Source organism: Colias croceus, chromosome 11, assembly GCF_905220415.1.
Source record: "Colias croceus chromosome 11, ilColCroc2.1".
NCBI classification, from domain to species: domain Eukaryota; kingdom Metazoa; phylum Arthropoda; class Insecta; order Lepidoptera; family Pieridae; genus Colias; species Colias croceus.
The window spans coordinates 2099496-2111870 of NC_059547.1; the positions used below are offsets into that span (position 1 = coordinate 2099496).

Sequence of the window (12375 nt, forward strand, 5' to 3'; positions counted from 1 at the left end):
AGAAATTCCGTAACGAAAAACCTCACGCTCCCCACTCCGACGGGCGGAGGTGTGGCTTGAAGGCATAGCATGCAATAGCTTTCTTTACCGCGGCAGTCCCCGATTGCCACACGTATTTTTTTGTTATATATTTATATATCTATAGTGATTATAATAAGAATCAATAAATAAATAATTTTAAATACATAATAATTTGTCTCAAACTGTACAAAATAAAAATCCTTAGAGGACTTAAAAGTTTATTACACGTAACATACGAAAAAACAATAAAGAAGTTACAAAGACAGAATTGCAACAATTGGAACATAAGTGATGTAGGCAGTGTCGTCTCCATATGTAGGTATATCTCAATGGTACATTTACGTATTTTGCCAATTTTGAAGTGGGTAGAACATGGAGTGAAATAAATAAAATGTAAAGGAAAGTATCGAAGAGCAAAGGGCAAATGGAGGATCGATGGGCCATCAAATATGTATGACAGATATCTCTAGTAGGTATATTATTGGGATGTTTTTATGATGTGAGTAGTTTTCTGTTTTTTGTACGTATTTGAATAAGTTTTATGAATGGGAATTAATATTGTAGGTATAATATGATAATATATTACCTAAAGCGTAAACAAACGGTTGGATTGACTTTGATGAAAATTGGTAAGCAGATAGGTAAGAGTTGATGTGGAATTAAAATAAACTTTTTAGTCACAACGAATTTGTTACATAATAATACCTATTACCCTATTAAGTTACTCGAGTAATAACAAGCAAATACATAGGCTACAAGATATTATAATATGTTTTGGTACTGTTTATTAAATAATTTATATAATATAATATATATGTATAATAAATATATATAATAAATATATATTATATAAATATATATTATATTTAAATAATAAATTCTTGTTAGCACTGATTTAAATTTGATACGCTAAACTAGATGTTTATCAGGCATACACACAAATGGATGTTATATCGTCATATTTTACATACATGGTACATATTTCGCAATAAAAGGTAGCCTATGTCCTTTCTCGGGTATCAAAATATCTCCATACCAAATTTCATGCAAATTGGTTCAGTAGTTTAGGCGTGATTGAGTAACAGACAGACAGACAGAGTTACTTTCACATTTATAATATTAGTATGGATTGGTCCTTTATTTTATTTTGGTCGTAGCATTTTATAACGTGGTAGATGGAAGACAGTCAGCACCAACTGCAGCTGATGATGTATTGGTTCCATTTAATCTATCACTTACCAGGAATCACATTATCCAGGACACATCCAACCACTCCCCCCACCAGGATGGATGTAGACAACAACACTTGCAGCACAGCATCCAAAGCTTCGAAGCCTGTATGTATGGCATGGTGGGATGACATCCAACGAGTCAGAACGAGTGGAAAGAAGAGGCTGAACCCAATGATGTACAGGTTCCGCGAACTGTTTAAGTTCACGTATTGCAGGGCGGAAAGACCTGGAAAGGAAGGGTAAGTTTTTGGAAACTGATAAGTGTCGTATACCTTTTTTATTGGCAATGGATGGATGTAAATGAAAAAATCCATACCAAAAAAAAACAAAGGTAATAAGATTAAAAATATACGAAACAACAAATGTGGCATTTACATTTACATTATGAAGAATAAGTTCAAAGTAATAAACAGACTAATTTTTTCACATAAATGTATGAATGTATTTCAGACAAATCAAATTCAGTTCAGCATTTATATTCCTTGTTAGTAGGTACAATAACAACACATTACTACTTGATCGGTTCAAAATAAACTGCGTTTGGTTCTAATGAGCGTTTTTCAAATAAAAAAAAATAATTTTGCCAAAAAAAAATACAGCTATACATAAACCAAAATCTCACCAAAAGCAGAAATCATGCCGAACATAACACAGAACAGTCCTCCAACAATCGGTTGCGGGATGATGATGAACACTGCACCGAGTTTCCCGATCACCCCCTGGACTATCATCAGACCCGCTGCGTATTGTACCACGCGACGGGATCCTACCTGTATGGGGAATTTGTTAAAATGATATTTAGTTTTTAATTAAGAAATTGATCTAAGGGCCGATTTTTCAATCCTTGGTTAAAATTTATCCGTCCAATAAAGTATTACACGAACATCTTAAAATATCACCAGTAAACTGTCAAATACGGGCAATTAGAATACATTTTTGAAATGGTAGTTTAATACGTCATTCGATGAATAAGTTTTAACCAAGGATTGAAAAATCAGCCCTAAACTTATATTAATATATTAAAAAGTAATTTCTTTTAGATCTTGAATCGACAAATTATAATCACCGATTCAAAAGATACTTAGTATAAAGAAATTGGAACTATATAGAAATCTAGAAACTACAGGTGGCGATATTTAAAAAAATATTTTACAATGTATGAATAACAAAAATTATTAGTTAGAGATTTTGATATTAAGTACCCCTAAATTACTGGCAATCTATTTCTTGATGCAGTCTTATTATTTCAAGAAGATTATACCTGGTCTACGTACAATTTTGATTATAAATAGCATGACGATTCCAAGGGATGATTGTAAAAGAAGTCCACTTAAATAAATATTTTACAAATACAATATCCTAACCTTTGTAACCCCAATAGCGCCAACATTCTCCCCAAACGTGTTAGTCCCGTTGCCGGAGCCCCAGAGCCCCGCGAGTACTGTACCGAGTCCTTCTGTTCCAAGACCGCGGTTGATCGCGTGTAGAGGGGGTGGTGGTGCCGCTAGAGATATAGGTAGAGATATAGGTAGATATATAGGTATAGATATAGGTAAAGGTAGAGGTAGAAGTGCAGATCGTCATATCCTACGAATAAAGCCACTCGGGCGCTTGTGGCTTTTTATTTTTATTTTTTATTTGAAATCTACGGCTTATGTAACACCTATTAGTCTAATAAACTTATAAAATAAAAACTTGTATACGTAGAAAAAATTGTTTTTTTAAAAAGCCACTATTTCAATTTCTCGAATCACCCGCCGAAAAGAGCCACTAAAGTCATAGTGACTTTCTTCTTCGCGGGAGTCGAAGAAAGCGGGGTTTCGGGCGGGGCGCTTGTGCCATTCGGCCATTTTTCCACGGACACGCGCGCGTCGTGCATCAAATTCACAAGCCGGCCGGCCGGTGGTGCCAAAAATAATGAAACGCCGAGGACTTGAACTGGTTAATTTGGCTTTAAAGTACAGAGAAAGTGACGAAAAGTAAGTACACGTTAACTATATCACTAGTTTTGAAGTCTAATAATCATTATGACTGTGTGTATTGTGTAACGCTAGTTTGGTGGAGTTGTTTCTAAAAACTCTAGCTAATAGTAACTGCTTAGGTACTTATATTTCCGGTGTGTCTATTGTGATAAATATGATAAACAACTAATTTTCTTTTAAATATTTCGAATCTTATATGAATAATTTTAAAGTGATTTCATGCTTATTTTGTATTTTAATAATATTTTATATGATTCCGAACAATAAGAACACTATTGCTAGCATCGAGATAGATGTACTACGTACTACATAATATATCTCGATGATTGCTAGCGTGGCTTTATTCCACGAAAATGGCTTAAAATACTTCTATGAAGATTTTATAATTCTAATGGCTTTTATGGCATTGTTCTACGGACATTTCATATTTTGTGTATTTTATGATAGTAAGAGTTTATTTTCGTGTAACATTTATACATTAAAAATTATAAATTTATTGATTAATTTTTGCTTTTAAAAAATATAGGCAAATTTCATAGATTTAAGCTTTAAGACTGATATTTACAATAAAGGACCTTATGGCATTAGTGGCTTTTTCGCTTGCACTTTTTTAGAACTAGCTTCATACTATCTTTTTTCCCGGGCCTTCGTTTATGCGGAAATTTAGGAAAATAATGTTGTTTATTTGTTATTTGGAAGTCTATATTGATGCAAAAATTTCTTCACGATCGGTTTAGAAGTTTTTGCGTGAAAAAGGAACAAATCTCCAAACAAACTTTCAGGTTATAATGAAATTATTTAGTAAGAAAGCTAGCTATTTATTACAGTTGCATTGTTATCATTTAAATTAAGCGTTTAATTAATTTCCAGATGCCCGTAAACGAGTACTGTCCCCGGTACCACCAGGAAACGAGGAGGAAGTATCATACTTATTAGAATATTTAGAATCTGGTGTACTCAACAATGATGTAAGAAAAATCTAAATTTTTTCGGTGTACGGTGTTTTATGATTCTGTGTAAAGGGAATGCAACTTAACAGTATTTAGCCAATATTTATTCTATAAACACAATTATTATTTATTACTAATATAAAACAATAATACATTACGGTTGATTGTAGGACAATGAAGATGATCCTGATTCTATTTGCAAGAATACACCGGAGTCAATCAGTCAGAACATCACCGACAATCCAATATTACCTACAACATTGATTACTCAACAATATGAAGTATTACAAAATGTGCTGATTGAAGACGTTTACCACTTACCGTTTGCTGAAAATGCTTGCTCATCTGTCATAGAAGATGATGAGACCACACATGATATTATGAGTAACTAGCGGTCCGCCCCGGCTTCGCCCGTGGTACATATTAACGTTTTCTCTACATAAGAACCATCCTCGTACTTCAAGGAATATAATAAAAAAAGAATTATCGAAATCGGTTCAGCCGTTCTCGAGTTATGGAATTACAACGAAAAGTGGCATTGATTTTTATATATTAGATAATGAGCCTGCCGTGGAAGAAAATAATATGTTTCCAAATTTATCTATTACTTAAATCATTTATTGATCTTGTACTAGACAGCCCCAACTCAACTTTTAATACCTATACCTTCCCCTTTTGTTTTGACATGCAAAAAGTTTTAAATTGTCCATCTGGTGACGTAAGCATATTTTAATGTAAAAGAAAGTTAAACCTTTATGATTTTACTGTTTATGACATGGCCGAAAAGACAGGGTTTTGTTACATGTGGACGGAGACAAATGGCAAGATACCACAGTTGACAGATATATACTAAAGGTCTCAGCACACATATGGGATCGGAAAGGGATCGTAACCGTAACGCCTTTCGCCTCGCTGTCAACCAGGCGTCAACCTACCGTATGCACGTGACGAAAGCGTATCAGCAGCGCCTGTACGTCAACTCGGCTACGGCTAGGCGACACCGGCGTTACGCCTAAAAATGGCAAATACGGCAAGTCGTAGCAGGCAGAAACGTAAGCGCGGACGGGGAGACGTAAGCGCGGGGACGGAGAGACGTAAGCGCGGGGACGATGAGCCGTTAGCGCTGCAATTGCAAGTTCGGAGCCTGTTCCGAGGGGAGGCGATTACGTTACTATTCCGATTAGTGTGCGTTGCAGTAGGGAGTTTAATACAAACCATTCTGAACGGCTCGAGGCGATACGGTTACGATCCCTTTCCGATCCCATATGTGTGCTGAGACCCTACGTATGTATCTGTATATTGTGAACAAGAAGCTTATATCTAATACACTGGAGATTGCACTATGACCATTAACTTGTAACAAGAAAATATGACCTAGAATGACGTCAGTCATGTTCTTTGTCTCTTTCTGTTGAGTGACCACGCTGGTTTGTAAATTCAGGATTTTTCAAAATAGAAAAAACTAAAAATCATGGTCTATAAATAATAACGACATAGGTATATTTTTAACAGTATTTTTATATTATAATATTATGGTCATACTTTATAGGTACATACAATTTTAATTGGTATAGAATGATAGTTTTAAATAACTTTTGGCTACAAAGCTTGGATATGAACCGATATATAGCATTAACATCCTTTGTAAATAGAGGAAAGTTGTGTTTTGCATCAGATGCTGTTTACCAAATTGTAAGCTACTCAGATCTTCTTTTTAAACGCGTTGCTTCGACTGGTCAATTTCAAGCCAAAATCATCAAAGAAAAACTGTTTAGCGGCCTTGCACAAATTTCAGCTAACTTTAGAAAGTTTATTTTTCAAAAGGTATTTTTTTTCTGGGTCGTAATCCTCAGTAACCTTGATGGGCACATATATTTCTTTTTATTTTACTTTTTGGAAAGCTGAAATACGTAAAACAAAAAAATATAAGGTAAGTTAAAAAAGTATAAATTTCAATGTAAAAACGAACAATCTTATAACTACATGTGAGTGCAATACCGATGTCGTGTGTTGTTTCATTACTAGTAACAATCTTTAAAATGGTGTTCTAAATTTTCATCATAATATTGTTATTACAATATATTATTCTCCTCGCTATCCATAAAAACTCGTCATCATGGTTACCTTACTTGTTAAATTTGTTTATTGAAAACTTGTTGAAAAATGATAAAGTATTGGGGAAATAACAAATTTAACATGACTGCTTACTAAAATGATGCTAAATTAGACAATTTTTGCCATTGAAATGTTTCTAAACAGGTAAATGCAGGAGTATTGAGGAATATTGTAAATAACGTAAATATACACTTGCCTGTGAAATTCTATGCCAGAATTTGGTGTCCAAACACTTCTGCAATTTTGCACAATACAATGCATTCTTTATATTCGGAAAATATTCATTAAATAAGCAACAATATTAACTTAAATATTCGAAGCGACGCAATTTTTTTGACACACATGCCATATTGACAAAGTGAGAGTTGCTACAATTTTATTGGTGACTACCCATAATCAGGGAGTATCGCTTTGTAATAATTGGTTCAGATACTTATTTTATTTAGCATAAATAATAATTGTCTCATCCAACAATGCTTCTGAATGACGTCTTTGGCAATTTATCAACAAACTCATGTACAAAAACTAACCTTTTGCACAGAATATTACAGCATACATAGTAGCCTTGGGAAAACTTCGTATTAACAGTGGCAATACCAAGTTAGGTGTGAAAGTGATAAAAAACATGAACTGGGCAATATTTTCTTGTTACACGTCAATGTTCATACCTAAATCTCCAGTGTACTAGATATAAGCTTCTTGATTGTGAAGATACGTTGTGATCTTAATATGTCATTTTTGCAACCATTGATCGATGCGGGGACTAATCAATTTAGATTTTGGTCATAACTGCTGTGGGCAGAACAAAAACCGAATGGTTTTTGCAATGTTTCAATACATTGTTAAAAATAATTATGTCCACTGCATAACCCATCGATTATTGGAAGTGGGACACACCCAAAATGAGGGTGATTGTGTGCATTCAGTGATCGCATTTTACTTTAAGTCATTAAAAAATTATAATATCACAATTAAATTAATCTCAGTCTTATCCTATAAGACGACAAAATAAAAACAAATTAATATAACTATTATTATATACCACAAAAATGATGACCATACACCTGAACAATGGTTCAACATTGTTAGATGGTCAAAAACAACAGGAGAGCCCTAGAGACTAAATGACCCTAGGCTATATATATTTTATTAATTTAGTTCATAGTACACACCATTGATTAATCATTAAGTACCTATATTGTTACTTTAATTTAACATGACGTTGTAAGGTTGTAAAATTACTTTGTACATGGTCCAATAGAAACTAGTTTTATTTATAATTTGACTGTTTGTTTTCTTTCTGAAGTGGCCTGCAGCTACCTTATACCTATTTTATGTTGCTATTAGAAAGTTACTAAGGCAAAGCCAATAAGTTACTAAAAACTTAGGCAAATAAATAAGCCAAAAGAGGCTAAGACTAATGTAAAACGTCTGTTTTTTTAATTTTTGTAAGTTTAAGCTGTTTTTTTCCATAATAAAGTTTAACTTTATAAAAATGATTTTTTATTAACGTGATGATCAATACTATTAAAAAAATGAAATAAAAATGTACAACACACCTGTACACTGCAGTTTAGTAAAAGACCCAAGTGCTCTTACGACCTCAGATGTTCCGCTGAACAAGGACACAATGTCACTAATGACTATTGAATCTCATTTTAGTCCCGCGAATAAACACTTAAGAGACATATTTACTAGAAATATCCAAATTTGGCGGACTTAAATTATGTAATTAACAACTTAGATCAGTTTTACATAGATCTAAATATTATATAACTATTAATGTCTTCTAGAATTAAAACAAAACGTAAAAAACCTCCTCCTGTAAAGTTGACATTTTGCAATTACGCCTTTATTCGTAGGATATGTCGAGATATAAACACGTATAGTTACAGATATAGAACATGTTAAGCGCAGATGAAGGTACATGGAGAGATACAGGTACAAATACAAATACAGATACAGATGCAGATACACATGCAAATGACGATTCGAAAGTGCTTCTAAAAGAAGTCTAATTGAATAAATAAATGTTTGAGTTTGAGTTTGAAATACAGACGCAAATAAAGGCACAGGTACATATTGTACAGTTACAGATTCAAATGTAAATACAGAGGCAAATACAAACGCAGATAAAGATAGGTACAGTTACAAATTTAACTGCGCATAAGTTATAAAGGAATCGGTTGTATAATTTAAAAACTTTTCGATAAGACCGTTTAACTCCTTGCTTAAATCTTACACCCATTTTGACGAGAGTATTGGTTTGTGAATTCAAAAAGTTAGATTCAATAGCGTCAATTTTATAAAAAATGCCCAATTTGCCAAGTTTTATCTATTGAATGTGCACAAAACACGAGTCGCGAAGTCCATCTCACCCCTCGACTCAAAACTTTTGTTTTCCCTGCAAATGACAGGGCGTTCCTTAATTAGTTTTGCTTTCAGTGCCTGTAATTTGTACTTTAGATCTATTTAATTACGTGACTTCTGAGAAAAATGTACACAAAGGAAAATTTTAAACATGCCATTTTCGTTATTGTTGTTTATGAACAATGAAACGGATTTGAAACGGATTCTTTTGTGAAGGACACAAAATTCAATTTAACAAATGGTGCGTGCGTATTTGTCAGGAATTTTCTGAAAATTATAAGTATTTTTGAGGATTGAATACTTTTATTTAAACCGTTCTTTGTAATGAATAAAACTGAATTGATATTGTGAAACCCCATAAATAACTAATAAATTGTAGCATGAAAGTTATTCAGAAACTAATGCAATTAGCTGTGCCGCAACCCCATTCAGATATTACATTAAAGCAGTCTTCAATAGCAATTCATACTTAACTATCGATTATTATATTTGCTATCAACACAAAAGTAAATATGTATGTTTGTATGATAGTTGTAATTTAGTGTAATAATATATTATTATGTTTGTGATACGTCATAAGCAATTTTAACACGTTTAAACCTTTCCTGGACAAACATTTTAAAACCACAATCAGCTAAAGCGGTATTTATTTAATCCCGAATTCAAGCGAGACTAACTAAAAGCAATACATTTTATAGACATAGATGAACACACAAACAAAAAACAAACTCACCACACATTCTAGCAGTAGTAGGATAGTAGCTTATCGACTCCACAGTACAAGCGAGGACTCCAGCCAACATGCCCAGTACTCCGGCTACACTTACCGTTGGTGTTCCCCATTGTCCTAGAAAGTTTTTATTTATAAAGAAAACTAGCTGTGCTCCGCGGTTTCTGTTGGTCTTAGTGTGATGATATATAGCCTATAGCCTTCCACGATAAATGGGCTATCTAACACCGAAATAATTTTTCAAATCGGACCAGTAGTTCCTGAGATTAGCGCGTTCAAACAAACAAACAAACTCTTCAGCTTTATAATATTAGTATAGAGTATTAATAAATAAATAATTAAAAGTAATATAATTTCAAAAAGGTCAGGCTTCCCCGACTCGTTTTTAACGAACGGTGTTGTTGATGGAATTTCACTTATTTCGATGATATTTTAATTATTTTGAAATAAAAAATTGCGTCTGGCACCTATTTAACAACGAAAAAAACGTCTTGCAATAAAAAATGTACGTATGTCTGATGGATCTATTTAAAGGCAAAAGATTAAAAATTACGCGTTAAAAAATGACTTGAAATTAAGGATATTTTCCTGTGCAGATAAGATGCGCACTAATAAACGCAACCACTGCGGCCAGACAGACAGCCCGGACTCTAACCGAAATAGCAAGAGGAACAGTATATCAAAGAACCAACTATACTAAAATTCTCTATACGATAGAGGTGTCAGTTGTAATTATAATTTCGACGTTCGTCCCTATGTATGAAGTATGAACATGTAATGAATTATGAATTAAAATCGTGTTGCTATTCGATCCCAAATTTCCCATATAGATTTAGATAGTATAACTGTTAACATGCGTTTAGGTATCGAGCTGTGTTTTTTTTATTACAATTAAAAAAAGACTGCTTTTTTTGTAAAAATAACGAATGCATAATATCTAATTATATATTTTCATTTAAAACTAGGTATGCAAGTTAAAAATAGCATGCCTGGTAAAAAGACTGGAGAAAAACATATTTATAATTTCATACTACTAACTGGCATAAGGCATTATTTAAAAAATCATGAATACAAAAGTATATAAACTGTAAAGCACGCTAAAACCATAATTCTTACATTATACCAAATAGGCATTGTCATGAATAACAATGTTACAAGAATTTGAGACGTAAATCTCTCTCGAATGTTCTTTAATTTAGCGAAGAGACAATTTGACTGTACTCATTAGTGTAAGACATGGTTTGACTTTTAAATCGGCAAATCCTATTAAAGTATAAAATTCTATATATTGTAGGTACATATAGTTAAGAATTTAGTTAGAGTATTTTATCGGATTTAAACAAAAGATAGAGAGAGAGAGACATATACTACACTGAAAAAATATATTTTTATTCAAAATATACGCTTTAGATTTTTTTCAATTTAAAATTCATATAATTTCACTCCATAATACTCGGGTACCATCATAAGGAAGATACCCGGTCCTTTGGAAGGCTTACGTGGGGACACGGATCCAACATGCAGAGGCCTTTTAGAGACCTTTACTGTGTTGTGGGACACCAATTTCACCATTATTATGTTTTATAAGTAAGTAATTTAATGAATTATTTATAATGAAATTTCATATCAACTACATCAAACATAAATAAGCAAAATAATAAATTTTCAGTACCATTACAACATAAAAAAGTCAAAAAACCTAACAAAATCCACAAAAAATAACAAAAAATCTCACCAGGATACGGCACTCGGAACCACGGCGCGTCTTCTATAATATTAACTTTGAGATCCGTACGAGCGGGGTGTCCCGGTTCGAACACTCCTGTTACAGTCAGTATCCCGCATATTGCCCACATTATCACTATTGTTAGCAGCACCTGTTTAGATGTGTTTTCGTTTTTAGTCTAGTCAATTTATATCTACATATACAATAAAAAAATAGCCAAATGTGTTGCCAAAACTCGAGATCGGCTCGACCAATTCAGCAATTTTGGTAAGGCACAAGAAATGTTCTTATGAAGGTAGAAGGTTTAAGGGGCAATAGAGCAGAAAATTGTCTGTCGGGGCGTCTAGTTTTCTAATACATAAGTATTTTGTGATTCGTTAATGATTTCAATCTGATGTGACCACATCATAAATATGAGACAAGTCTTTGTAATTAACCGACTTCAAAAAAAGGAGGAGGTTATCAATTCGGCCGGTATGTTTTTTTTTATGTATGTACACCGATTACTCCGAGGTTTCTGAACTGATTTACGTGATTCTTTTTTTGTTCGATGCGGGATGGTGTCGAATTGGTCCCATAAAAATTTTATTCGGATAGGCCCAGTAGTTTTTATTTTATGAGCATTTTTGTCTGTGCAAGTTTGAAGTCGATTGTTTTTAACGCAGTTATTGAATGCCCCGAATGTCTATACTCTATACACTAATATAAGGATACGTAGGTCGTGTTGATAAAGTCCCTGATATTCAATTCAACACTTTGCTAAAAACGAAACGCAAAAGAAGTGTTTGCTAAAAACTGACCGAACTCCGAAGTTTAATAAATTAAAATATACGTACTGGAAATAACTTGAATAGCGGAAACCAAATAATGGTGAAACCAACTCCTTTCCTCCAAGCCACTGTGGGGATCTTTACTTCACCCATACATTGAGAAAATATTGTCAGCAATATGAACGTCCTGAAAAGAAATATCTTTTAGAAGAATAAAAGATTATTTGGTTAATTTTATACGGAATATGCATGTGACATGTCTTGGTTGATTTTTTTATTTTTATGAGCAATCATATATTCTTTATAATTCTTTATTTTCAACACAAGTAATTTACAGGTATGTATACCCAAAACATTACAAGGCAGTTACTTAACTAAAATTACATCATTTTTTATGACTAAGAAAGAACAAAATAAGATTTTTAAATTTATATAAACTTAAATAAAATATATCGCATTCATTGCTGTGAGCGAGCATG

General features: G+C 33.1%; 1 protein-coding gene and 1 long non-coding RNA gene across 2 annotated transcripts in view; one reads left to right on the forward strand and one right to left on the reverse strand.

Annotated features, from left to right (window-relative positions):
* The window catches only part of LOC123695520 (solute carrier family 23 member 2), a 34549-nt gene that overhangs the window by 1784 nt on the left and 20390 nt on the right, over window positions 1-12375 (reverse strand). Inside the window, exons 7-12 of the mRNA XM_045641393.1 lie at window positions 11963-12083; window positions 11136-11277; window positions 9404-9517; window positions 2618-2757; window positions 1876-2023; window positions 1261-1479 (exon numbers count right to left, since the gene is read on the reverse strand). Of these exons, the coding sequence (XP_045497349.1) occupies window positions 1261-1479; window positions 1876-2023; window positions 2618-2757; window positions 9404-9517; window positions 11136-11277; window positions 11963-12083 (884 nt within the window). The remainder of the gene's footprint in view (window positions 1-1260; window positions 1480-1875; window positions 2024-2617; window positions 2758-9403; window positions 9518-11135; window positions 11278-11962; window positions 12084-12375) is intronic.
* On the forward strand, window positions 3212-4433 carry LOC123695521. Its single transcript, XR_006751944.1, has 3 exons — window positions 3212-3232; window positions 4106-4203; window positions 4356-4433. It is a non-coding gene; the product is annotated as an uncharacterized LOC123695521 (long non-coding RNA).